The sequence below is a fragment of the Aquila chrysaetos genome, chromosome 8 (assembly GCF_900496995.4).
Source record: "Aquila chrysaetos chrysaetos chromosome 8, bAquChr1.4, whole genome shotgun sequence".
In the NCBI taxonomy this organism is placed as follows: Eukaryota; Metazoa; Chordata; class Aves; order Accipitriformes; family Accipitridae; genus Aquila; species Aquila chrysaetos.
Window position 1 is genome coordinate 44,997,293 of NC_044011.1, and position 26,656 is coordinate 45,023,948.

Genomic DNA, 26,656 nt, shown 5'->3' on the forward strand with positions numbered 1-26,656 from the left:
TAGGTCAGGAACGCTCGCACAGACACTCATGAAGAACCACGCAGCCAGAGTATTAGAAAATATCCCAGTTTATTAGAGCATCTCCGCTTCATATAGAGTTTTACAAAACAATGTTATTTACAGGTAAGGAGGGGGCTAACTAAAACTCAACTGGAGTGTGCTCTTCTAGGGCAAGGAACAGGCTACACACCAAAAAGAAATCAAATCAGCACACTCGCAAGTCACATCGTTACGTTTTCCTTTACAAAATTAAGACGGGTCTAAGCGTCTGGTGTCTGGCACAGCTAACCCGCGTCGTCGTTGCAGGGGACAAGCTCCAGGAACGCAATCAACGCAGCCCTTCTGCTCGTCACAGCGAGGAAGGGGAAAGCGCAGCACAACTCCAAGCAGCTGGAGCTCAGACGAAGACGCGTCACCTAAACCGCAGCGTAGCGTTTGTTAAGGCACATGGTGGTGATGCCAACGGGCCCAGGTCCCTCAGGCGGATGGATGATGGTGCCAGCAGCCCCGGGTGCCGCTTCCCTCGGGGGGGGGCGGGGGGAGCGACAGCGTGTTTCAGCCAAACTTCTCTCTTTCAGTCGCGCAGCTCTGGGCTCCGCGCGAGCAGAGGACGGAGGGAGGAGACCACAGCACGGGATAACACCAGGGGAGGGATCCTAGAGGGGCTCCCCCCAAAACCAAGGTAAGAACTTCTCTACACCCCCCCACCCCCCCCCCCCCCCCATAACTGAAGACCAGAGAAAGGGGTGCGGATGGCAGTTTGAAAACAAACGAAGGAGATAGAATATATTCTGAAAGCTTGTTTTTGAACCTGTCCCAATAAAGTTTGCCTCTAAACACATAGTGTTTGTCATTTTTTCTTTTTCTTTTTTTTTTTTAATTCGTTTTTTATATGTATCTTGAATGGGAGCTGTGCTAGCTTACCCCCAAAAGGAAATTTCTTACTCCAAACATTGATTTCTGAGGTGGGAATACAAAGGGCTGACTGGAACCATCAGCTCTGGCTGTTTGGTACACACACACGGAGTCCCAGGCGCTTGCAGCGAGGTAGAGGGAGGGTTGAAGTTCACAGTAGAGGCTGTGCCCTGCCGGGAGGCAATGACAATACCCAGCGTCTCCAGCCGGCGATGTACAAGAGATGTCCGTCTCCACGCAGGGATGAGCGTGTCCCTAAAGGCCCGTCTGCTCTTTGATCCAGCCTCGCAGGCTGGTGAGCCGGCTGTAGACTCCGGGCTTGTTTCTCTGCGCGCAGCCGTCGCCCCAGCTCACGACGCCGGCCAGGAACATCCGATTGCTGGGCTCCACGCTGACCAGGGGACCCCCGGAGTCTCCCTGCACAGAAACAAAAACAGCACCATAAGCACCAACCCAGCACCTTGTCCTAATGCAAAGTATTAAAGTAAATCACAAAAACTGAGCAAGAAACAACCAGTAACTCCAAAGTGTCACAAACTGTTCTAAGTCAGCTGTCTGTACAAGTTCCCGGCCATTCCCCGAATCCAGAAAAAAACTGTACATATATCTGTAAATATTTATAATTTCAAGTATGGCAAAAAGAGTCACAGTGCCAGAATAAAGAGCTAAACAAGGGCCCTGTCTTGCTAACTAAGGCTGTTGGTAATAAACAACGAGAGTGTGGTCACATTGTTCTCCCACCTGGCGAGACGTTTTTGAGACTAAGTCATGCATCGACACAATTTGCTGCTCATGCCCACTCCAATTTGTCCATTGTCTGAATCAAGGACGATCCACATAGCTTTCTTGTGTATTACATGTGGAAATAAATATGAGTGGAAGTGCTAGAATAAAAAGAGCTGAGCGAACGGCCTGTCTTCTTAACGAACTACGGCTCCTCCTCACAGCAACAAACCCGAGTGCTGCCGCACCGCTGGCCTACCTGGCAGGCGTCCACGCCGCCCGTCAGGATCCCCACGCACATCATGCGCGGCGTCAGCTGGTCGGTCAGCAGCTCGTTGCACACAGTCTGGTTGATGAGCCGGATTTCTGCTTTCTGTAAGATGGAGGCTCCGCTGCCTGTGAGAAGGGAAGGGCGGGCAGCGTAAGTGAAAACGTGCGGCATTTTTGAGCAGCGTTTCCCTCCCCTGCGTGCTCTGTTCGGGCTCTGAACGACCGACTGATTGCCCGTTGCAACAACCCGTTTTTTTTTTCCTAATACCCCTTTTCCAGCAGGACCGAGACATTAACTTTGTGCGCTCCCAAGAGAATCTCATTTGATTCCAGTCTCGAGGCAAGCTAATACATTTAAATTGCCTTCAGGCAGCCCCCCTTTTCCCTAAAGCCACGCGCGAAAAATACGTCCCCGCAGCCCCAAATTGGCGAGGCGACGCCAGCGCTCACCTCCTTCCACGGTCGCTCCCCATCCGGTGACCCACAGGTCCTTGCCCACGGGGAAGTTGTGGGTGGCATCTGGCAGGCAGATGGGCTGGACGACGGAGGAGAAGGTGACGGGGCTCTGCAGCTCCACCACGGCGATGTCGTAGTCGTAGGTGTAGTCGTTGAAGAAGGGGTGGGAGATGATGCGCTTGATTTTCCGTGTTTGCACGTTGGCTCCGTTGCGGTTGCCTTGGTTGGTCAGGCCCAGGTAGGCTGTCCACAGGCTGGGGTCTGAGTACCTGCACGAGTCACGAAACACAGGGCAGAGTGAGGCCCCATCTCGCGGACGCCGTATCTCGCTATCATCTTAAACAGTTTCCTTGAGAAATGCCCGTAAAAATGTGTTTTTCCCCGATTCAGACCAACGCCTGAAGATGGAAGCGCGACCACGGGGGTGTCCTGCCTACGGCAGGCGGTCCCCAATCCGGCTCCCACCTACCTGATGCCCTGCAGCTGCAGGAAGCAATGCGCGGCCGACACCAGCCAGCTCTCCGAGACCAGCGAGGCCCCGCAGATGTGGCCCTGGCCCTTGACGTGGAGGCTGACCTGCCACGGCCATTCTCCCACATCCGAGTTCTGCCCACCGACGATCCGCGACTTCCTCACGTAGGAGCGGATCCCGCAGTCTGGGGGTGGGGAAGGAGAAGGGGCACTTGGTTAGTCCTCTTCCCATTCAACACCTCCCCTTTGTTCCTCCGGGATATCTACTACAGCGCGAGTGCCCCGTCACCCATGGCAGGGATGGCTGATGCCATCAGCACGGGAGCACAAATGCTAAATTTGCTAAAATATTTACTGGCCAAGTCCGTAAATGTGCAGGCAAATTCCCTGTATTATCCGTGTAAGCCCTCCTGAACGACACAGACGCTCCGCAAACTGCTGAAGAACACGGCTTGGCTATTTTCAGATCAAGAAGAACCCAGGGGCTCTCTCTGCCACACTTAAGTGTTTCTTTAAGGGGCCCGGCCCAGAAACCCGTGTCGCCCCTTCCCCGGGGTACTCACTGCAGTTCTCCTCGTCAGAATTGTCTTCGCAGTCCCGCTCCCCGTCGCACTCCGGGTTCTGTTTGCTGATGCAGCGCCCGCTGCGGCACTTGTACGTGTATTCCTTGCAGGGGACTGCTGTGTGGACCGCTGCGGGCAGGATGAAGGGAGAGGGGTTAGCCCCGGTTCTGGGGGAGGTCGCATCGTTCAGGAGCCCTTCGCCTCTTCTGCCCGTCCCCAGGCCATTGCCACCCCGTGAAAAAATGCACGCCAGGATGCCCGGCCACGAAGAAATCCGTTAAGAGGCTGCGTTTGAGGGGAGGTCCCCCCCGCAGCCCACCCTCACCATTGCTGCAGCTGCCCTCGTCGCTCCCGTCCCCGCAGTCGTCCTTGCCGTCACACTTGCGTGTGTCAGGGATGCACTTCCCGTTGTTGCACTTGAAGCTGTCAGCTGCACAGCCTGGGGAAAGAGCAGCTCCTCAGAGACGGCAGGGCACAAATCCTAACAGTACCCGCAACACACGGCTGTGTCCATCTCCCTTCCCCGCGAGACACGTAAAGCCTCTGCAGCTACAACATACAAAATGCCCGTTTCCCGCGTCCCCAATCTCTTCTTCTCTAAACTGCACACCACCGCCGATTTATGCAGCCCTTTCTTCCCCAAAAACCGGCGTTCCCTACACCTCTGCTCATCCTCGTTTCTCTCCTCCAAGCTCTCGCCCGGGGCTCCTGTGTGGGCTTGAGGAAGCTGCACCAGGCAAGGCCTCGCCGTGCCCTGCGGCAGGATGGTATTTGGGGTTTCTTGCTTGCTCGTTTCCAGCCCGGCACTTGCCTTCCTCCGCACCGTGAGCCTCCATCACCCTCCTCGCTTTGCTCAAGCCCTCAGCCCTTTCCGCCCGCGGGGTGAGCTACTTACTGCACTGCAGCTCGTCGCTGTTGTCGCCGCAGTCGTTCACGTTGTCGCAGACCCAGAACTTGGGCTTGCACCAGCCGTTCTGGCACCTGAACTGCTGGTCGGTACAGGCTGAAAAGGGAGAGCGAGAAATCAGGGGAGAGATCTGCAAAGGCATCTGCGGAGCCACCAGCGACCCGTCCGCCATCTCATCTACCGCAGCATCACGGGAAAACCGGGACGGCTCTCGCAGCGGGCGCGCAAGCGCGTGGGAACGAGCGCACCAGAAAACACCGCGACAGCTTCGGGCCACGCATGCGTACTTAAAACACATAACGCGCTTAGGCTATAGCACAGTACTTCTGCTGTTCTGGAGAGCAAAACTATTCGGAGAGCTGTAACGTCTTAGGCAGTTAAGGCTGAAGCTGACGTTACAGCAGCAGGACAGCCAGAGGCAACAACTCAAGCAAAGCGATTGCTACAACCAGTGGGAAAGCACCTGAGATACCCGGATCACGGTGCCAGCAGCACGCTCTTCCTCAGGAAACAGCCCCTTACCCCCCAAACCAGGGGATCCCGTCCCCTCTAATTAACTGCAGACCCTGGACAATGATGTTATCTATAGGATAGCTCTGCTAATCCAAGAGGAAAACTTCTTGCGCAACTTAACAGCTCCCGTGTATCACACGGGTCTTCCAGATGTGCTCTCCAATACCTGCCCGGTTCGGTTACAAAATACCTCCCTTTATACCACCCAGCTCAGCCAAACCCACAACGGCCAGGAGGATTACATAGAAAAACACATTCCCAGCTGGGAGGGACTGGAAAGGGAGGGAGATCCCACTGGGAGAGACCTCGATTAGCAGGAACCCACGGCTCCTACGCTGGGAAAGGATCCCAAATCCATCCCCGCACCGAGTGCCTCTCACTCCAGCCCGGAGGAGCGAGGCAGCGCTGGTGCTAGCGAGCGAGGTGAGCAGGGAGACCGGCAGCTGCTCTGCAAAGCCTCAGCGCTAAGGCACGTTAAAAGAAACAAAGGACAGACTCACTGCAGGATCTCTCGTCGCTGCCGTCTACGCAGTCCAGCCACCCATCGCAGCGCATGCTTCTGTCAATGCAGCGGCCAGTGTTGCAGGTAAACTTGCCGGGGCAGGCTGAGAGGGTAGAAAGGGATAAAACAACACGTGAGCCTTGCAGCCGTCCTCGCTATGTCCCTTCCCCAAAGCACAAAACGTTCCCTGTGCCTGCTTACAGCATCCAGCATTAAAAAGACCTTTTCCTCGGAACAGAGCGGGAATACAAGGAGGTTTGCAGGAAAGAAAGATGCGCTCCTATCCCCCTGGAAAAGCACGCTTCCCAATTTACAGGGCAGTGTAAGCGCAGAGGAGGGACAGCCTCCAGACCTCAGGCAAATCAGTTCCCCCCACAGCCTCAGGGCTTCAACTCACGATCGCTAGAGTCGTAGGACAGGTACTCAGCTGAGAAGCCAGTGTCCGTGTAGGACTGGTCTGAGTGGAACCGGACCTCTATTTTGTTATTCGTACTGGCCACCACAAACTGGGAACGCTCCCCACAGTACCTGCAGTGAGAGAGAGCAAAGGTGAATGAAGTGGTGTAGATCAGCAGTGAGCAAACGTTCTTCCATCCCTGAACTCCCCGTCAGCACAAAGGGTCACCTCGCACACCCAGAGAGCTAAAGGGGCAGGGGAACAGAGAGCAGGTCCGATTCCAGCACGAGCTGCTGGACCTCAAGGTCCACACGCAGGAGCCGAACGTTGCTGCCGCCGGCAGAAGGGTTGGGGCCAGTTGCAAACACCAAGTTGTGACCTTAGAAACGACCGGGAGCGAGTTCATCCAAATCCCTGCCTGACACAGCGATGTCTCCGATCTCAGGTTCACCGTGCCTCTGGATCTGTGGAGCCTCTAAAGCCGCAGGATCCCATCCCACCACAGGTCGGTAGGAATCACTTACACAAGCACCACTGCAGGAACTAGCCAGGGCCACAGATGCAGGTTCTGACTTTGAAACCCTCTCTCCTTGAGGAAGGGTCAGCTCCCTTGCCCAAGATGTTGCGAAAGAACACCGCTCACTTCCCCTGTGCAGTACCAAGTTGTCTTTTTGGCCCAGCTTACGTTAGGTTGTGTAATAGCAAACAGTAAATGTAACAGTAAATGCATCACAGAACACAACGCAATTACCCTCACAATGGAGATTTGCTCATTCAAGCGAAACCGCGCCAGATGTTTCTGCCTTTCTGCACGCGAGGCATGTGACGCGATGTTCCACAGCATTTGGGGGGGATTCAGCTGCAGCATGCAACAAACCCAGGGTCTAATCCCCAGAACCAAGCGTGCGGCTCCCCTCTCACCACAGGGCATCGAGCTACGGCAGCGGGTCAAACCCAAGCACCCTCCTGCCTCGTCGTATCCCAAAAAGCACCAGCGCACTTGTTCCCACGGCAATTTTAAGGAAAGCACAAGGTGCCACGTAACTTAAACGCAGCCCCTCCGCTCGAAGGGCCAAAGCCACGGGTCAGAGAGCGCCTGACACCTACTTCGTGCTGTTGATCTGCACGTAGTCCTTGGTGCAGGAGCTGACGGGGATCCCGGGCTCCAGCACAAAGAACATGTTGAAACGCACCTTCACGTTCTTTTTAGAGGGAACCTGCAAAAGGAAGCAGAGTCAGCGGCACGTTGTTTTCTGGAGCACAGAAAACAGGAATAAGTTTTGTGGGAAAGGGGTTTGGGGGGAGGACAGAAGGTAACTGAAAAGGGAAGAAGCCCAGCAAAAAAAGAAACACCTTCCTGAAAAGCCGCTATGGTTCACACTGTCAGTTAGACAGTTGCTTGACTCGCTGACCCCAGAACCCCATTTCAAACAAGCACACAGACTGGGGGTTGAAGCCAGATGTCTATCAACACTGCCTGTTTTCCCAGGGCAGAACGTTTCCCCCACCAGCAGTTTTGCAAGCAAGCGACTGGCCTGTCCCAAAGCCCAGGTACTCTAGTGCTTCTTGTGTAAAGCTAGTTATTGGGGGCTACGGTAGGCTTCACACGGGGTTGAGGCTGCTCGCAACCTCTTCTGCCTTTGGCACCAGCTCCCGAAGCCTCCCTCCAGTCACGTCAGACTCTAAGTCTCCAGGCAGCATCTGCTGCGAGCTCGGTTGCGCGGTGTCCTGCATAACCAAGCTCATTTGACAGACTCATTAAGGCAAAGAGAGGACCCCGTCTTACCTCTATGTTCCAGACACAGTCCGTGGCTGGGGGGTAGTGTGCCGGGTAATAGGGAGTCGTGAAGGTGCCACTCTCTCCTTTCAGAGTCCCACCGCAGACTGGAAGATAAGCAGGAAGATGAAAACAGGTTAGAGATTCAGAGAGACGTGGTTTTCCCAAGCCTTAGCTGGCTATCACCCAAGGCAGGAAGGGAGGCAGATGCAACAGTCTCTAACAAGGTTAAGTCGATCTCTGGAGGGAGCAGCTCTGCTCCAAGGCTTGGAGAGAACCCAGGAGATCAATTAGGTGCTTCCTGCATACATCAATCTGCATGTCTAATCCAACATAATTCTTATTTTGCCCTCCTCAGGGGACATCATTACAGCAGCCCAGAGCACCGTGGGCAAGGCAAGCTCCAAGAGCCAAGATGTGACCTGTTTCCAGGTCTCCCGGCCCTGGCAACATCCCTGGCAAACTGACCGCAGCCACAGCCGCGCTTCCCTCTTCAGCTGCCCGCGGCAGGGAGAGCTGGGGGGGAACTGGGCCAAGACCTCTGCTCACCTTTCATCTTTGGAAGCTGGAAGAACTCAGCCTTAAAGCCGGGGAATCTCCCCTCCTTGTTGGTAACCAACGTGACGAGCATAACGTTCTGGGAGGACAGGAAGGTCAGGTTGTAGGATGGGGCGTAATTCCCACAGAGCCTAGGAAGTAAAGGACAAAATCCGTTCGACGTAGCTGCGCAGAGCGCCTCAAGCAGCACAGATCACCTCTGAGCAGGGACAGGAGCTCGGTTACCAGCAGGGCTTCTCAGTGTCACCCTGCCACCTCGGTGCCGTACAGACACTCAACGGGGACGCTCACCTGACCAAAGCATGGGGCTCCACGGGGCTCAGAGAGTTATACACCTTGATGTAGTCACTGTCATCCGTGCACTGCTCCAGCTCCAGCGTCTTGAAGGTCAGGCTGATGATGGAGTTGGCGTCCGCCCTCAGTGCCCAGTAGCAGAGCGCGTTGTTGGGGTACGGGCTGTTGGGGAAGCCCGGCGTGGTGAAAGTGGTGATCTCCCCTTCCTTGGCGTGGAGGGCAAACACGCAGCTCTCTGCCCAGGAGAGCAGGGAAGAGTTAACAAGGCAAACGAGGAGGTTCTGCCCTGCCTTTCCCCGAGATGCAGAGCGCGGCACTGCAGGTCGTCCCTGGGCAGATGCCTCTCGCAGGGAGCACCCTTGCTTATCAACATCCACCTGCAAGGCGAGGTACCGGGGAAGGACAGCCAGGGACACCCACTACTGCTAAATAACGGCAAGGCCTGCGCCGCGGTCCGGCCGACCCCAAACCGGCTCCAAGCAGCGCACAGAGGTCCGCCTTGCACGCAGAGCACCTCTCTTCAGGCCCTTCCCCGTCCCGCGAGGGAAATCACCACCCCAAAGAGGCCATTACGAGACTGAAGAACAACTGTACTTACTGTCCCGAGCGGAGTAAGCTATGCTGGGGTCAACGGCTGCAGGAAAAAACAGAGGTGTTGTCATCCTTCGGGCTGTGGGAAGTCCCTGGGACCCGCACTGATTTGGCCTCGCCGGTGGGGTCTCGCCCTGCAAGCTGGCCGGGGGGGGGGCTGCTCCTGCCTGGGCTCTGGGGAGCCAAGTGATCAAGCTTTTCCTCTGCAGGAGGGAGGATTCCTCCCTGTCCCTCTGCAGATGGGCTCAGAGGAGAACACGGAGCGTTCGAGCGAAGGGGAGCGGGTCCGTGCAGCCTCCCCCAGCCCGCACGGCCCGTCAAAGCAGCGCTGTGAAAGCCGGGTCCTTACACTCACCCTTAGAGCGGTCCCCACTGCCAAAGGCACCCAAGGGAGGGCTGCGACCGGCAGCTTAACCCTCCGGCGAAACGTGCCCCAACCCATCCCACGCAGAGGCCCGGGGACGGCGGAGCCAGCACTCACGGAAAGCGACGACCGACTCCACCTTCAGCATGGGGTTTCGCAGGCGGGGGTTCCACCTCTGGACCAGGCTCTGCTTGTCCGCCATCGCCCTGTCCAGACTCTCCTCCCGGTACTTGGGGACATGGAACTCCGACCAGTAGTAGGCAATGACGCTGCCTTCGCTGCAGGGGAAGGGCGATTATGGGGCGAGAGCAAGGACAGACGCAGGAGGGCTCAAGTGGCAGTAGAAGAAGGGGCCAGGCTACTTGATGAGCTATTTTTGGAGGATGGCCACAGGGAAGGGAGAGTCTTAATGATAAGTTAAGCAAACTGTGCCCAGCAAAGGCCCCTGCCAGCCCGGGGAGTCCCTTTCGAAGCTGCCAGGCATCACCCACTGCCGTTCGTAGGGCTCTACTGCACCATACCTTGATTTTCCCAAGACATCTCCCTCAGCACACAGTGATGAGGACTGGCAGAAAACAAGACGCATTTTCAGGTCGCTTTCCACTGCCCGCCCTTTCCTGTGTCGCTCAGGGCGACTACTGAGGTGCCTCCATCCCCAGCAGCCTGGGAACTAGGGTGTACGGGCTGCGTGACATCCCAGCATCGCCCTCCTCCGCTCCCAGACAGGGCTCAGACAGCACCTAACCCTCACCTGAACGCAGTTATCACTGTCTCTTTGTGGTAAGGGCCAATATCTGCATGATTCCTGTAGATCTCCTCCACCTGAAAGGTTTGAAGAAGGGTGTTCAGCACATCTAGAAGTGAGGAGGGGGAGAAAGGCTGAAGACAGACAGAGCTTCAAGCCTGCTATGGAAAATCAGGGCACATACCCAGCATCCCTGGCTGCAGGAATCTGCAGGGGCCAAAGAGAGGAAGAGGGAGAGTTGAGAGTCCCAGAAGCGCCCAGACCCGCACACCACAGCCTGCTCTCACTCAGCTCGCCCCGCTCTTCCCCGCGGGAAGCACAAGGAATACCCGAGTCTGAGGGGAAAGGCAAGACCAGCCATGGCTTCAGCACGGAGGGCAGACACCCTCCTGCCTCAGCTCCCAGGCCTGACTGGGGACCTGCCGACCCTGGGATTTGCCCAGGCAGCCTCCTACGGCACATGGTGGGTTGCAGAGGCAGGGAGATGCCGTGGCACTGGGCTGGAGCCGTGACGCCAAGACCCAGCTTCAAGGCAGGCTCCTCGCACCCAGCCCAGCGCAGCGTGGCGAGCGGGGAGAGCTGAGAGGAGCGAGAAAGCTCCAAGCAGTCTTACATGCAGGATCCCCATGGCCACAGGGCAAGAGGAAAAAGTCCTGCTTGCAGGAGGAGGGATGCAAGAAACCTCTTACCGTGCTCTTCACTTTCTTGGCCAGCATGATGAAGTCCGGCGAGCTGGAGTTCTCGTAAGCGTCAAGGAAGTCCCAGTTCAGAACCCGCAAGTGGCCATTGAAAACCTTGCGGACGGGCACGTTCCTGTCTGGAAGGCAACAGTTCAGAGTCAGAAAGGGCAGTCAGGGCTGGGACCGCGGCACAGCAGGTCCCCAGTGACGGCAGTCGGGGCAGGGGATTGGAAATGGTGTCCCCCCACTTCTTGGAGCCTTCCCAGAGCTAGAGAGGGCACACGTGAGCAACGCCGGATAACGAAGCTTTTCCATGCGCGTATGCCCCCAGGGTATCACCCTACATGCCACCGCCCGCCAGACGTCATACTCACATTTGAAGTGCCAAACCAGGAGGCCGGTGACGAGGGAGATGAGCAGGAAAACAATGACCACTACGGTGACGACCACCCGCCGCTTTGGGCCGCGCTTCTCCATCTTCTTGGAGTTCATGGCAGGGAGGAACTCCACGCCTTCCTCCAGGTTGTTCATGTCCTAGGAGAGGAGAGAAGGCAGGAGGGTCGAAAGGCTGTTCCCAAAGCCTGGTTCGGAGAGGTCCAACCACAAAGCAGTCTAGAGCAGAGCTACCTGTCCGCGGCAGCTCCTCAACACCGAGAGCACGAGGCGTGCCTCGGTGTCGGCGGCTCCACAGCCACCCCACGGCAGGACAAACCCTGAAGGCTTTTGCTTTGCTTTTCGGCACACGCCTAAGTCCTTATTGGGCCTAATACAAGGTTATCAGCTCAAGCAAACTTAGGGGCGAGTCCACGCACACCCCCCATGACCACGGTAGGTCACTAGCCCACAACCTCCAAGATCTCTGCCTGCCGGCAGATGAAACTGCAGACAAAAATTCACCCCTACAACACGCTCGCTACGTGGCAGGTGTGTCACCTGCAGCTCATGGGGCACAGCACGCTATAAATAGCATTCCTGTAAAAGAAGAAACCGAGCTACTTCCTCCCTTTACTTTTGCAGAACTCTCTGTACGCCTCCCGGGCCAACACAGCGCTCCCGTATTTCTGCTTAGGCTCTCCCATTCAGCGCAAATACAGATTAAAAGAAATAAACCAAAAAAAACCTAAGATGAAGACACAAGACATCCCCCGCAGCCCACGACCAGCCAGACTCTCGGGACAAGACGAGTTGGCTAACGAAGAGCAGGTCCTAACGGCAGCCGCCCAGGAACGAGGGATGACACCAGTAGCGCACAGCTCTCACCGCTATCACCGCCCCACGCTGGGCCGGGTGATGAAGAGGAAGGTCTCTGTCGCAGCGCAAAACCCTCGGTGCCCCGCGGTTTCACTCTCTCGCGCCTTCGGCTTACCTGCCCTCCATCCTTGCCCTGCTCGCCTATCTGCACCTCCAGCCCTGGGGGGAAATCAGAACGGCTGCAGACCCAGATGTTTTCAGAAGACGCCAGGCAGCCCAGAGCATCCTCGGTACAGGCAGACGTCGGGGACCCGGATCTGCACCCACTACCTTAGCATTTCTCCTCCCCAGAGCTGGCTAAGGCACGCTGGGAGAGCAGACTGCATCTTCTGCTTTCTTCTTGTGCTTCCCTCAGGTAGGAAGGGCTCTCTGCCTGCTGCAAACTGCCCAGACCATGAGGATGCCTCACCTTTCTGGTCACCACCTTCCCATTTTCCCCTCTCCCGAGCCTTACGGAGCATTCGGCAGCTTCCTGGGCTCCGGATGACAGCAAGGATGCCAGAACGCAAAGTGCCGACTAGCACAAATTCCCTGCATTCAAATGCATTCCTGCGCTCTGGAAGGGGTAACGTCGTCCCCGCAAACACGATGCTGGGTCAGATGCCGCCTGTCCTCTCTCAGCCCGGGGCTGACACAAACATACACTAACGGCTCGGGTTAATTTGATGCAAACGTCACAAGCCCGTAAAAGTCAGGAAAAACAACCAGCAAAGGGGATCGTGTCGACAGAGGGACCTCTGAGCCCTCTGCACTCTCCTGCAGACCCAGGCGACGAGCGATCCTCGCTGCGCTTCCCTTTGGTGCAATGGCTTCACCGCCTTATCTTTCCGAAGCCCCACTCCGCAGGAGAGCCCAGCCCTCACTCGCACCATTCCTCCACTCCTTTTGCCCTTTTCTTCACCCGATCTCTGCCCTCTCCCTCCCACCCTCCACACCTCACCAAAGCCTCTCCTCCCTGTGGTATTCGCCTGAGGCCCTTTACAAAAGAAAGAGACGTGACAGGCACCTTACCCTACCTTTTTTGTAAAGGACTCTGTATGTTTAAACCTCTGCAAACACTTACTAGAAGGCCACCAAGACCAGAGCAACCTACCAGTTTTCGCACCATCTGCTCTCAGAATAATCCGAGTTTATCGTTTGACAGATCTCCACTACAGGACGGGCAAGGAAGTTCATTTCTGAGATTTACTACCCAAGGCTGGGCAGAAAGAAACCAACGTGAAGCACACCATCTCTGAGGTGCCAGGCTGTTTCCATCACCAACATCCAGCCACTGCCAGAAGAAACAAAAAGACCTAGCAGGACCACAGAGGACAATCCCAGGGGGGATGCTCTGATTCCTGTTTCGCTTCTGTGATCATACGGGAAAAACTTGAAAACGTAACCCAAAGAAACCTCAAAACAGAAGACACGCAAAATGAAGCTTAAATACATACAGACATCCTAAATCAAGAAACTCTTCAATCAAAGTCAAGATTGCCTGGAGTTTGACACACCATCTTCGAAACAGCCATCTGGCTCCCATCAGTTTCCAAATCGTGCAAGAAATCCCCCCAAACCAGGTAAAGAGAAGAAAACAGCCGCAAATCTCGCAAGCATCTCCCTTCTCCCACCGTGGGGCTGCTTGCAGCGCCAAGCTTTCCCAGGACTCCCAATACGTTGCTCCTGTTAGCAGGAAGAAAAGTATTTAATTCTCTTCTAACATCTGCAGGAGCCTGCGGCAAGAAAACAACCTCAGGGGTTTAAATTATATATCTGCTCGCACAGCAGCAGCTTTCCCAGATTTCTTGGGGTCAGCGAGGAAGAACCGCCTGCCCACAGCTCGCAGGGGAAAGACAGCATCTCTGTGTGTTCCGCGTAACAATTTTGGGGCACAAGCTGTTAAATCTTGGCCTTAATAACACGCTCCCCTGGCAGGCTGAATTCAACCAGACGGTATTTCTTCCCTGAAAGAGGGATCGCGCACTTCTTGCACGAGAGGCATAATGTTACAGGGTGGTAGCAGCTGCAAAACGGCACAATGAAATCGGGTCTCCTCTGGCTACCGGGAGAGTAATGAAAACCCTATTTTCAAATAGTATACCCTTTGGCTGAGGGTACCTTTTGCCCTCTGCAAAACTTCCCAAAATTCAGTTTCATCAAACTGCCAGAAAAAAGCAAGGCTCCGCTGCAAGCAGGATATACTGCTGTACAAGGCCAGACTACACAATGTTGTGGCTCATGCATTTTAACATCCTCTTCCAGCTAAAGGTTGTGTCTTTGCAGAGGGAAAACTCGTAGATGGGAGCAACTTGTCAGCGTGATTAAATCAGAGGGAAAACACAGCTTCCCTCCGTCTCCAACACATACAAACACACGCACCGCTCCTGCGGCTGCAGCGTGGCCAAAGGGTTAGGCAAGAAAACTCGCCGTCTGATACTTCTTTAGACAATTTCTCTGCTCTTCTTGGAAAAAAGGATGGAAGATCTTAAACCTGCGAGAGTTTACGGCACGCCTTTGCCGGTTTGTTCTTGCTCCAAAGCTGAGAGAGCAGTGACACCCACAGCACCAAGAGTAATTAAAGGAGTGTGGGGACTCCTAGGAGGTTATTTTTATTATTACTCCTGTACAAGGTGCATAAGCAGCCACTGACACTGTTACTCGCCAGAAGTTACCCAGTCATTAGAGGCAGATATGAGACTGGATCCAAAGGGGTTTGCCTCCCCGCCCTCTGTTTTATATTCCAGATCTCACCCTCCCTCGTCCCCATACCTTACGTACACCATTATATCCCCAGCCAACTCTGACACTTGTGCGAAGCGGCTTGGGAGAGCCGTCGCGCGTCGCAGGCTGGGTAAGCAACAGCGATTCCTGCAAGCTCTCAACACAAGGCAAAGGATCTGAAGCATCCCCCAAGCACTACAGGAATGCTGAATCAGGTCGTGCCAGGAAGGTTTCAGACAAGGCCCTGTGTCCCGACCTCTGAGTAAGAGGCTGAATCTTCCCTGCCCACACTCAGCACGAAAAGCACCCATTTGACTTTAGCACCGGACTCGTCTGTGCCCAAACAGCACAGCTCAGCCTCCGCTCCGCTTGTTCGCTGTGCCGCACATCCCCTTCCCGGCTGCCACTCCTGCCCGGCAGGGAAAAATACCTCCTCCTGTGGTGCTGGTCACCATCCTCTAAGCTAGGCAGAAACCAGACGGAATCAAAAGCAAGACAGGCTCGAAAGATCATCGTTAAATCAAGCAAAAGACGACTACGGTTTTGATCTCCTTCAGCTAACGGTTGCTGCACGTTTCCCTCGCGTGCGCTGAACGGTCCATCGCGACAGCAGATGTAAACCAGAGAGGACCTGGATGCACGCCCTGCTCTCACCTTGTCCATGATTCCCTGAGAAACCGTCTCTAGCCCAAAGTGACTCAAGGTCTGACTCTCTCGCCCTTCTCGAGGAAACTACTCCAATAAACATTAGTAAGAGAAAACCTTCCTTGATATTCTCTCCGCCTTAGTCACAGGTTCAGTTACTTCCTCTTGCTCCTCCTCATCGTCACCGTAGGGCTGCCCACGGCAGGACCGGGGGTTTCTGGTCGCAGCGTCAGGCTGCTGCAGCCACGCAGCGCCCTGGCAGGAAAGCCACACGCCGATCAAGCGAAAGGGTCAGAAAGACGTTGCCCCATTTCTTCCACGCCTCAGTTTCCCCGGGAGTACCGACTCCATGAGGAAACTTGGAAAAGGAGCCCGCTCGGACAGATTTACACAGCGCTTGGAGGTCTGCTGCACGCAACTCCTCCGTGCAGAGAGCTCAGAGAGAAGTCCTGTGCGTAAGCAGACCTTGTCACTCCTCCTCCATAAGCCAGCCGCACAATGTATTTTTAGACAGCAACCGTACTCTGCCAGACTGGACAAACCAGATGTAGAAGTGACTAACTCTGTCAGCAGGAAATTCAGCAGGCATATGGGGCTCGGGGGAACTGCAACAGTCGACTCTGGACTGGAGATGCCTACCAGAAAACAGAGAGATCCTCCTGCAAAGGAGGGTCACAGAAAGGCTAGGACGTGCCACAGGGTATGGCTCTCCAGCAAGAAGATTTCTGAGATGCGTACAAAGCGGGGTCCATCTGGGATCAGCATCTCCCACAGAGGCTGATCCAGACACCAAAAGCCCTTGCCGCTCCCCTCTCCTCCAAAATAGGTGCTCCATCTCTCTCAATCAGTGTCTGCGTCTGGTTCACTGGACCCCGACCCACAGAAGGACTGGGCTCCTGGCCATTAGTTTCACCTGTCCCTTATTGCAGCTGGTCAATTTTTTCGTCCAGCACAAGGCAACTATGAGATTCAGCTGCTTCCCTTGATGTTTGTCACATTCCAGACTCAGCTCATCTGCCACAGCGCTGCTCAGGGCTAAAGTTGTCCAGATCACAGAAGGTAAGAGCAAGCGTGCAACCAAGGCAGCCTCACTCCAAAACACCCGCTGTCTGGCACGGCCGAGAAAAGGAACCCGTAAAATGCAAAGTTGGAGGCGGCCTGGGGAGGTCTCAGATGAAGCAGTCATCGGATGATGCGGTTAGACTCTTGCCGGGTAATTACACCCTGCAAATACCAGCCTGTGTATCCAAGAGGCAATTCCCACCTCCCCTTTTCCAGCCACACCTGCCTCAGGTGGCGTTCAATAAAAACTAAAACAAATATCACATGAGAAATGAGAGGAACGAAACCCATCAACTCATCAACCAGCTCAGCAGAGCGCCAGCAAGCCGGGCTCAGAGCTGGGGACACCCCAGCCGCTGAGATCAACGGGGTGAGCTTGTGCAGTGCAGAAAGAGCCACAAAAGTTCTATTCTCAAAACCTGAGGTTTCCCAGATCATACTGAAAGCTAACACCAGCTTTGTGGTGCTGGCATAAGAGGAAACAGCCTGTTTCCCATAAGAAAAAAAACCCAAAAGATCTAAAAAGCTGCTGACACACGGTGTGCACAGCATGCAACTCGCTTTGCCCAAGTAGCTCAAGTACAGCTACACAAGTCTTGAGATCAGCTCCTGCATCGACTCTTGCTGCAAACCCCGACACTCCTCCAGGAAGAGATCTGATAATAATCTTCTCACTTCTCACTCTCGAGAAGAAATACATGGAAACAGCACGCCTAAGAGCTAAGTTTCCATAAGGCATATTTGTGCTGTGTTGCCCCAACATGGGCAGTAAAGCACTGAAGAAACTTTGCCAGCGTATTATTTTTCATCTTCAGTTCCTTATTAAGGGCAATGATACTATAAAATGATGACATCAGAACTAACGCGGGAATATGGAGCAGGAAATAAAGGACACAGAGCCCTCCACACTGTCTACCTTCCAGGCACAGAGGGCAAGTGCAATAGTGAAAGATACAAGTCAGACACACCTATTTCACACACCAATTTTGAGCTCAATCCTCTACAGCGTTCAGTTGTCTTGTGACCATTCTGAGTCACATGAGAAACCAAATTCCTTTAGCTTTATTACAGAAGAAACTAAAGTTAATGTTTGCACAGGACAGCACAGGCTTGGCTTGCTGCCCCGCACCAGGCTTATCAGTGCAGCCGTGTCATGCAAAACAGCAGCTCAAAAAAAAGCGACCACGCTTCTAATTGCGTTTCTGTTGTAGCAGAGAGACTTCTACATGTAAGACTTAGCAATTCTTGGGGAGAAGTGGGAAATAAAGCTGCCTTATAGGCCTGATACATGTAGCTATGAGCCATGAAATTCCTCCCTACAACACACTTACGTCCCAAGACCAGAAGAGAAACATGCCACAGATGCAAATAGCTTATTTAAAACACTCTTACGTCTTTCCCGGTACAGAAAGTACTGTCTGAACAACAAAAACGCCCTCCAGCAGCCTAACAAAAACAGCTGCACTCCAGACCTCGATGAAACACTCCACGCTCATCGTTAGATTTCGCCCACGCTCTTCACCGACTCTTAAGAGATTTGAGGTGGATCTGGCCCACGACATTTGCATGTTTGGAGCCAACAGCAGGGGAAACACCAGCAGCTCCGACCGGGTAAAGCCTTTTGTCTGGCAAACCCATCCCTATTAGCTGCTCTCTCCTCCGCCCCAGCCTATCGCCTGGATATCGCAGCGCGTTATTTGCAAGGCTAGCCCCGGCGGCCTTTGGATGGAAACGGCATATTCTACCCCGGGCAAGGTGAGAACCTTTGGTCTGATACCTTCCCCACAGCCAGGCCCTCAAAAACACTCTCGCTGCTCCCTCAATGGTTTTACAAAGTGATCTTTTGTTTGCTGAGCAAAGGTCTGGCACGCTCTCGATCGGCCTCAGCCTTTTTCTCATCGCGCCTGCCTTATCCCTGTTTGCCTTTGGCACCAACAGCAGCCAAACTGGCCTGAGCAGTGCTCGCCCACCAGCCACTACCCAAGAGAAAAGCTCTGCACCTTTCCAAGGAAGAGGAGTAGCTTCTCCTCGCCGTGCCCAAGAGCTGCCGCAGCTCGCTCGCCGCCGCGGGAGGAGATGCAGTCATTGCAAAACAACTCACATTTGCTCCGCTGTCATATTTATAGGGAGCCAAGTCCAACGACAGTCGGTCCACGAGGGACAAATTCCTCAGGCTGTTTACTGCCAGGAAGGAAGGTAGCGTCTTCGGGGAAGTCCTCCAAGATCAGATCAGCTCCTCTTGAACTGATGCAGGGGGAAAACTGATCCAGAACCAGGGGAAAGGACCTGGCACACCAGGGACTCACTCGAGCACTCAGCCCTGCCGTAAAGACACCAGTGCACAAACCTACCTTTTGCCAAGAGAACAAGCCAGGCAGGGAAGATCACGCTGCACACAACGGTGTCACCCCGACCCGGCCAGGGAACAAGGAGCTCGAGCTGAATGGTATCAGCGAGAGCATCTCCTTCCCGCTCCTGGCAGTCACGGCAGCCCTGACACACGCAGGACTGCAGGGCTGGAGGCAAGGGACACTTTTTCTTGATGTAGACCAGCTTTCTGATCGGTGCTAAAACTGCTAGCTCCTTTGCCGCTGCCAGCTAACAACCGCTAAGGCCGAGCCTCAGAGACCGACACCAGACAGCCTGCAGGTGAGATGGAAAGCGCTGCTGTCGTGCTTTAACCTAGAAGCCCGGTTTTGAAACGGCTCTGTGGCACAGAACAGGCTCTGGAGGTGCAACCCAAAAACACCAGTCCCTGCCCAACCCTCAGCCGGGAAGACCTACACAAAAAGCCGAGACCACGGCTTAAGCTCGCTCAAGTTTCAAAGCACACTGATAACGCATCGGTTAATTAATGAAGCCGCAAAGCCCTCGGTTAAAGTCAGACCTTCTGACGGCTTGAACAGGTTTAGTTAGACCTGTTGCTAAACAACCCGGACCCACGCGCTGCGAACAGTTCACCTCCGCGTAGTTTATCTTTACTCACATCCCCAGTGCCTAGCTTCAGCCGAAATCAAAACCGTCAGAGCGATGGTAGCGCCGACATCGGCGCGGTCTACACCGGCGCAGACCGCTGCCTCGCGACGGGGAGGGATTTCCACCTTCCCAAAGCTGGTTTTTCTTTCCCTGCTCCGCTGGGCTCAGCGGCGTCCCCCAAACGGGTTCTCCTGACCTTACCCGACGGCGGAGTGGGAGCGGGAGCTCCCCCGCTTCCCACGGGATCCGGAGCCGCCGCCCCCATCGGTCCGGACTGGCGAGGCTCGAAGAAACCGGAGCGAGCGGAGGACGAGGCAGCTCGGCGAAAAGGTCCGACCGTTTTTTGGGAGAGCCCCGCTGCCCCCCGCCCCGTGTGCCGCTCTCACCTGCGGTTGGGCGCTGTACCTCATGCCGGCACCGGCGGCCGTGGGGCCCCGCTCCATGGCGAGGGCGGCTGCCGTGCCGGCTCAGGCCGCCATGGCGCGGTCGCTCCTGGCCTCACCGCGGTAAGGCATGGCTCGGCACGGTGCCCAGCCCCTCCTCTCCACGCTCCCGGTAGGTGCGGGGAAACTGGAAAAACCCCGCGGGTCCCCCGACGCTCCCGTCTCCCGGCTGCAGCTCCCGCCTCTCCCGCTTCACAGGCGTCCGCGGGGAAATTAAGGAAAACCTCGTGCCCGAAAAGCTGTGGCCAAAAGCCCCGCGCAAGCTCTGCGTGATGCGAAGAGACCCTTCCGCCGCCTGCTCTGCTTTGGTAAACGAAATCAGAAAAATCTGTCTTTTACCAACACGAGCCACCCCGCAGGCAGCAGGAGGGCTCGCTAGCACTTGTGTACACAACAGTTTCTAGGGAAAAGCTTTACGTTCCCAAGGTCTTACCCCTTCTCGGGTGACAACAACCATCATGCTCCGAAGCCCCGCTGCAAAGAGCACGCTCTCCAGCATGCACAGGCTCTTCAGCCCCTGGGACAAGCCTGCTGTTCCCAAAAACACCCGGTACACTGAGGGGCTGCCAAAGCAAAATATTCCCTTTATCCCAGCCTGACACCTGCTCCCAGCTAGGCTACAGCACTTTAGGAATGAGCTAGCTCTTATTTAGGAATGAGACCAGATGCAAAATGATGAGCCACACAGCAGTACAGCAGAAATGGCATGTGTAACCAAATCTGGCTGGCACTGACGAGTGTCGCTCACATACCAGCAACATCTCCCCAGTGACTGTATGGTCGAATATTAAACGGTGCCCCCAGAGAAGAAAAGGAGGGATCAGCGGCAAAGCCCTGGGTTCTCAGAATGCTCTAATGCAGGTTTGAAAGCGGGCTTTTAACACTGAAGTCTGCATTCCTGACATAGTCTTACTCCAGCATTTTCCCCTTCTCAGAAAGATGACTTCCCCCCCGCCCAATATTTAGACTTCTCTCATTCAAGAGTAAATCGAGATTAAAGATAGCTGGACCAACATCATCTTTCTTGGAAAGGTTCTTCCCTCCTCCGTCTTACATGTGACAGTCTGTACCAACTTGTGGTATGCCTGTCAATCTACCTGAAGGCTGAACTGGCCATCCCACCACTGATCCAAACTCCTTTCCACCAATTGCATCCAGCCCTGAAACTGATTTCTTTCCACATCCGAACATTTAAATTTCCCAGAAAGCTGGTTTTGGTGTAACAGGAGCTGCCCACTCATTCACACGCCACAGGGAGATGTTTGCTGGGTTACCTTTGTTTCCCCCTTGCTCTAAAATGTCTCCTGCAGAACGCAAGTTTTGCGTCCTTTTTGCAGGTGTCTCTCTTGGGGAGGGGAAAAAAAAAAATAAAAAAAGAGACAGTGTCAGGTCTCTCATCCTGCCGTTTTCTCTTTAGGTGAGAAATATAACGTAACTTCTGTGCTTTTACAGAAATACTTCTGGAATCGCTTTCCCTGCTCCCCCACCAGCTACCAGAATCCCACCCACTGGCTGATGTCAGGAGCTGCTCTCAGCTCTCCAGGTGATGCCCAACCCTGCCCAGTGCTCTAGTTTTACAGCCACTCCCTACCTGGCTGACTGTAGGTGCTCCAGCCTGACTTAATACCCCCGTGAAACAGCATATTTTAGGTACAAAGCAGCTAGTCCGAGCTGAACCACTGCTCTTTGTTTCTGCAAATTTCTCCTCTTCAGCACATCAACTCATCTCCTCCAGGCAGGTGCCAGGCAAACACCCATGCTCTAGGATGTGGCTAATGAGGGCAAGATGCAGACTCACTCTTTGAGGCCTAAGGTGTCTCTTGCAAAGATCCAGGACTCTTGGTTTCGCAGAGAGCTGCGAACGCTCAGTGTTTCCTGTCCTTCAAGCCACGCACATTTTACAAACTAATTCGTTAGCCCAGCTGGCTCTTTGCACGAGGGGACGCAATCACGCCGGGGGGAAAAAAGAAAGCAATACGTGTGCTAAATATAAAACATTATATAGCTGGGGGGCAGCTGGTTTAGAGCCCTAAATGGTAGGATTCCCGTTTCTTTGCTGCTGAAGCACAGTGATTTATTTCGCGGCTGTGTTGCAGTAATGCTTAAGTCACCACGGTAGGTGCGAGCCCCTTCCTTCTGGGCACTGTACAGTCCCAAAACATCAAAGCGGCAGTTCTGAATAAAGCAGCCTGCCACATGCTTTTGCGGTAAGACACTTCCATGTGTCTCTCTAGTCTGACTGAAGGATGCTGAGCCCAGCCAAGTCACTACGAAGAAAGATGTAGCCGAAGCAGAAAGATCAAGCCACTTACCCACGTGCAAAAGCAGCAGCCAGCAGCAAAGCCTCTGTTTCTTCCCACTTAGACCAGTTCGTTCGCTAAAAGCTGTCACCTCCTCCTCCTCCTAACGTTGTCCCTTCGTATCAGTGTGGCCACAACAGCATTATGAGAGCAGCATGGCGAGGTTTAAGACGCCTTTGGGAGGAAGGAGAGCCCTCGCTTTAGGCACCGCTGAAGTCTTTGTCAGAACTGTATGCAGCAAACGCTGTCTGAACAGGCAAGATCCTTCTGCACCAACTCCCAGGCCTGGGAATGCCATCCACGTGAAAGAAGGGAAAACCGTAGCTGCTTACATAAGGAATGAAGGCAGGCTGCCTGCAGGGGAAAAGTCTTCTGGCGGAGGCAGTTCCCAGTTAATTCTAGCCCCGCAAAGGAGCACCGGCCATCCACACAGCCAACAGCAGCGAAGGGCCGGATTCAAACGGTCAGCGACAAAGGCTTTTCCTCCCTGCAGTGTGTCCCAAGGATCCTGTTCTCTGTGTGACTCCTAAATTCAAATTTCACCCACAGTGCCCTCCCACCCAGATTCCTGCCAGACAACCCCGAAACCACCCCATCTCTGTCTGCAGTTAAAACGCTCCAAATCCGGTCCTGCAACTTCAACAGCCACACAAAAGATTGGGAGAGAGATAAAACTCACAGGGTGTCCTGTTACTTTGCATTCCAAAAGAGTAAATAAAAGGCTGATTCAGTGGGAGGAGAGGAAAACGTCATCCAGAAGCCCTGCGGTTTCCAGCTGAACCGGCAGCCCCCGGAGAGCAAAGGTGAACACTGGGTACCGCTCCACTGACGATCTGCACAGGGATCCTGCTTTCGGGCCTGCGGCAAGTTGTCTTGGCATGATTCAGCCTCTCCATCTGTAATGCAAGGAGAATAATTACTGACTTTGGAGAATGGGACCTGTAAAAGTGCAGTGAGTTGCCCTCAGTTGGCCACATGCTGCTCTGAGGCAGAGCAGAGAGGTGGTGCTACTTTTCATAAAGCTGTTCAAGGATTACCCTGTCATTTGGATGGGAACTTATCCTTTGATCTCAAATGCTTCTCTGAAGAGCTCTGGAGTGAGAGTCCTGCGTCCAAAACATGACTTTGGGAGCGATCACAGGTAGCTTTGCCCTCCTGAGCTCCTGAAAGCTGGCCAGAACAAAGGGCACCAGCGACCGGCTCCGTCCTGCGGAAGGTACGGGCATGAGCAGCAAGCGAAGGATGTGACAGCGTGCAACAAGCTTGCAATGAGAAAAGAAGTCCACCCTCAGCCCTCCGACACCTCCCAGACAGCTCTGAGACATGCTTTCAAATTTAAGGGGGATCATTCCTTGTGCCTCTGGTGCTAATGGTGCCAGCCACCTGATAGCCATGAGACTCCAAAGGGAACCCGAACCACTAGGAAACACACCACAGCACGTAAGCTTGCTCCCGGGACTATACGATTAGCTGGATCTCTTTCTTGAGCTCTTCGGTAGCCCATGAAAGCAGAGAACCTCTTTTTGTGAGCTCTGAATCAGCAACAGCAGTGTTTGCCAGCCAAACTGTAAGTGCAACAGAGTGGACAGGCTTGATTGCCTGGTTTCTGGCACTGTGTATTTTGAAACCTGGCTGCACACGGAGGCACGCCCAAGATTCAAAGTCAGTTAAGGTCCTGTCTGCCTAACAAGCTGCAAATGCGTAAGCTGAGGCCATGACTTACCTGGGGAGAGAGACCACACAATGCGTCCAAATTGCCCATTTCTCTTTGGTTTATTAAAAACAAGTAGAGCTGACCCATGCTGACCTGCCTTGCCTCCTTATTTTCCACATAAAATAGAAGTTCAGACTTTGTGCTGGTGTTACCTCAGCTGTTTACAACCCAAACAAAAAAGCACGCAGCTTTGTCTTTTTCACTTACTTCTCTTATTTCCCTCACTTTGTCGGTGCAGAGGTCAAAAGGATGTGGCATGGGATTTTTTGCTGGTTTATGGTCCAGCTCCTGCTGTCTTCCAGACGACTAATTGCCTGATGTTCTTCCAGCTATCCCTCTAGTGGGGTATGGTGAGACTGCACACGCTGTTGACATGCCCACCCTAAAGCAGGAAAACTGGCTGAGAACTCTCCCACGGAGCCGCGTCTCAGAGGTGAGAAGCAATACGTGCTCTCCTAGATGATGCTAGTCCTCTCCGGGGTGAGGTGGCAGGCTGGATGACACATCCTGCTGGCTAGATTAGGCTTGCAGACCTGCTCTAGTCCATTCTCCACCCCAAAAGCAGGATCACTACGTATAACGCTTGCCTGGAAACTCCCCTCCTCTCAAGACAACCTATTCTAGCATTAAGGTGTCCTTACTTTCTGTGAGTTTTCCTAACATCCAACCTAGATCTCCTTCCCTGCATGAAAAATTGGTAAGCTCTGACTTACTTTCCCATGGCTCTTCTACCAGTTCTCTGAAGCTCAGACATTTGTTGCTGGCTCACAAGTACTTGTGCGGCAAGAGTGGTCCATGGGCTGAAGGAGAGCCCTCAGATTCCTTCCACCAGATGGCAGGGAGATGTTGGGAAACTTGCCTCACCTTGCAACCCATCTCAACTACTGAGAGAAGAGAGTACCTCTCTTGAAGAATCAGTGAAGAAGAATCTTGAAAAATCTTGAAGAATCAAGGAGCTGGGAACGATGGTTCCCAGCCAATTCGTTGTTGCTCTCTGCGATGCTTGACTTACAGCATAAAAAAAGCAGGAAAAACATAAGCAGGGATTAAATCCAGCCCTAATGCAAACCCTGATCCTTCTTGCTGAAATTGTTAAAATCCAGGCGTGTGGACATGGTCAATGAAAGCTGTCTTCCTACCGGAGGAAGCTCCTGGGTTTGCTAACTCTGAATAGGTACAGTACCCTTTCAGCATAACCACGTCACTTTGGCTCACCTCCACAACACAAGTTGACAAATAAAAATAGAATAAATCCTATCAACCAGACACAAACCCAGCTTTCTAATTATAAACAACTCACCCCTCTGACCGGGGGCTCTTGGTCACAGCTATCTGAACACACAGACTAAGCTCTCATGTTGCCTTTCAAAGGAATAGGGTGCTGTTTTTGTGACAATGAAGCACTTAGGGCTTTTGGGGAAATCCTCAGCTTTGCACATTAACACCTTCCCACCTGCCCAGCTGTCCTCATGCATGTTTTGGAACAACAACCCAGTTAAGTTTATGATTTTTGGTAAGCTACCAGCTTCCTACACAGACTACAACTATAAAACCGACAGAAAAGATAACAGCCTCCCTCTTCGCTTTGCATCAGCACCTTCATAGCCATTACAGGGGCCAAGCCAAGCCACCCCGGCTATGAAACAGAACTTCCTTCCACGAGCAAAGCAGTGCAAAGGGATATCAGTAATTCATAAAGTTGCAGTGACTCAAGGGCTTTTGACTGCCCATGCCCATAATTTCACTGTATAACTGAGAACGCAGGAACAATTCTCACCATAGGCTGACTTTCAAGCAACTTGCTTAAGCAGCTGAAAAGTCATCACAGTGCAAATAGTTTTTTTGAGTAATCAAGCCCTATTTTTCTATGTATAGAAGCGTATTTTTGTATGTATGTCTCGTAAATACCAAGTAGCCGTTGTTTCCCCAAGCACAAACTGAAAAAATTTTCCCTCGTTGCCAAAAATTCATTCAGAATGACACACGGACACATTAAAGTCGCTTACCAAGTTTTAAACAATGCCAGCACCTTTGCAGGTCCTCGCTTCCAGGTCCTTGTTAACTCTTCAAGCAGCATCAGCACAACAGGTAAAACAGCATGACCTTCGGCAGGTTTGCTCTTCTATTTTCCGGGCCGTGACGGCCTTGCTCTGGGTCAGCACATCCACTTATTGATGCTCCCTTCTGTATTTGATAGGTGCCTTCTGCTCTTTCTTTAAGTGTTGTTGTGAAACAGCTTGATCCTGGAGCTCTGGAAGACCAGCATGTTTCTGCTTCAGGGATCTTGGTTCTGGCAGGTGAATGATTTTGCTCCAGGACTTGCAAACTGGAGGACAGTGAGAAAACGTAATGTTACAAGATACAGGTGTAAGGCTTACCAAAATGGTTTGGTGATTACTTCTAGAGAGAAGGAAACAAATTGGTTCTGGAAATACTTACCTCTGATTTAGCAGTTTTTAGGCCTCGACACAGGATGCCATATACAAGATTAATCCGTGCTCAAATGGATTAATCCACGTTGAATGGGTCACTTTACATAAGATGCATCATCCCTGAATTAAATCATTAAAAGCCCAAATTGGAGCTACTCATCCAGAATTCTTTTTATAGTCCACAGAAAGAAATGGTTATATCCAGAGAGTGATTCATGCTACAAGAACCACCTGAGGGAGGTCAAATGAATTGTCCTCTGGAGGTATCAGTGGCTGCAAACACAGCCTAGGGTGAGCAATTCAGATTTCTCAATCTAGGAGTTCAATGCACAAGGTAAGAAAGATGAATCTGGCCTGCTGTCTCTGGGTGCCGTAATTTCCCTTTTGCAAACTCTACGGTTATT

General features: G+C 53.4%; 1 protein-coding gene across 7 annotated transcripts; it reads right to left on the reverse strand.

Annotated features, from left to right (window-relative positions):
* Positions 1–50: 50 nt before the first annotated feature.
* Positions 51–24,919, reverse strand: ST14 (ST14 transmembrane serine protease matriptase). Of its 7 annotated transcripts, XM_030023010.2 has the most exons (21): positions 24,722–24,919; positions 22,786–23,002; positions 22,119–22,280; positions 11,101–11,260; positions 10,736–10,863; positions 10,053–10,123; positions 9,419–9,579; positions 8,945–8,980; positions 8,344–8,581; positions 8,044–8,183; positions 7,504–7,601; positions 6,825–6,934; positions 5,718–5,848; positions 5,319–5,423; positions 4,294–4,401; positions 3,724–3,837; positions 3,399–3,527; positions 2,834–3,020; positions 2,359–2,633; positions 1,898–2,034; positions 51–1,332 (listed from the first exon to the last, which is right to left on the reverse strand). In XM_030023010.2, the coding sequence occupies exons 4-21, from the start codon at positions 11,255–11,257 to the stop codon at positions 1,171–1,173; spliced, it is 2,487 nt and encodes an 828-aa protein (XP_029878870.1). In that variant the 5' UTR covers positions 11,258–11,260; positions 22,119–22,280; positions 22,786–23,002; positions 24,722–24,919; the 3' UTR covers positions 51–1,170. The 7 variants fall into 7 exon arrangements, with proteins under 7 accessions (XP_029878870.1, XP_029878866.1, XP_029878867.1 ...); XM_030023006.1 differs by lacking the exons at positions 22,119–22,280; positions 22,786–23,002; positions 24,722–24,919 and adding an exon at positions 20,240–20,281; XM_030023007.2 differs by lacking the exons at positions 22,119–22,280; positions 22,786–23,002; positions 24,722–24,919 and adding an exon at positions 19,750–20,088.
* Positions 24,920–26,656: the final 1,737 nt, after the last annotated feature.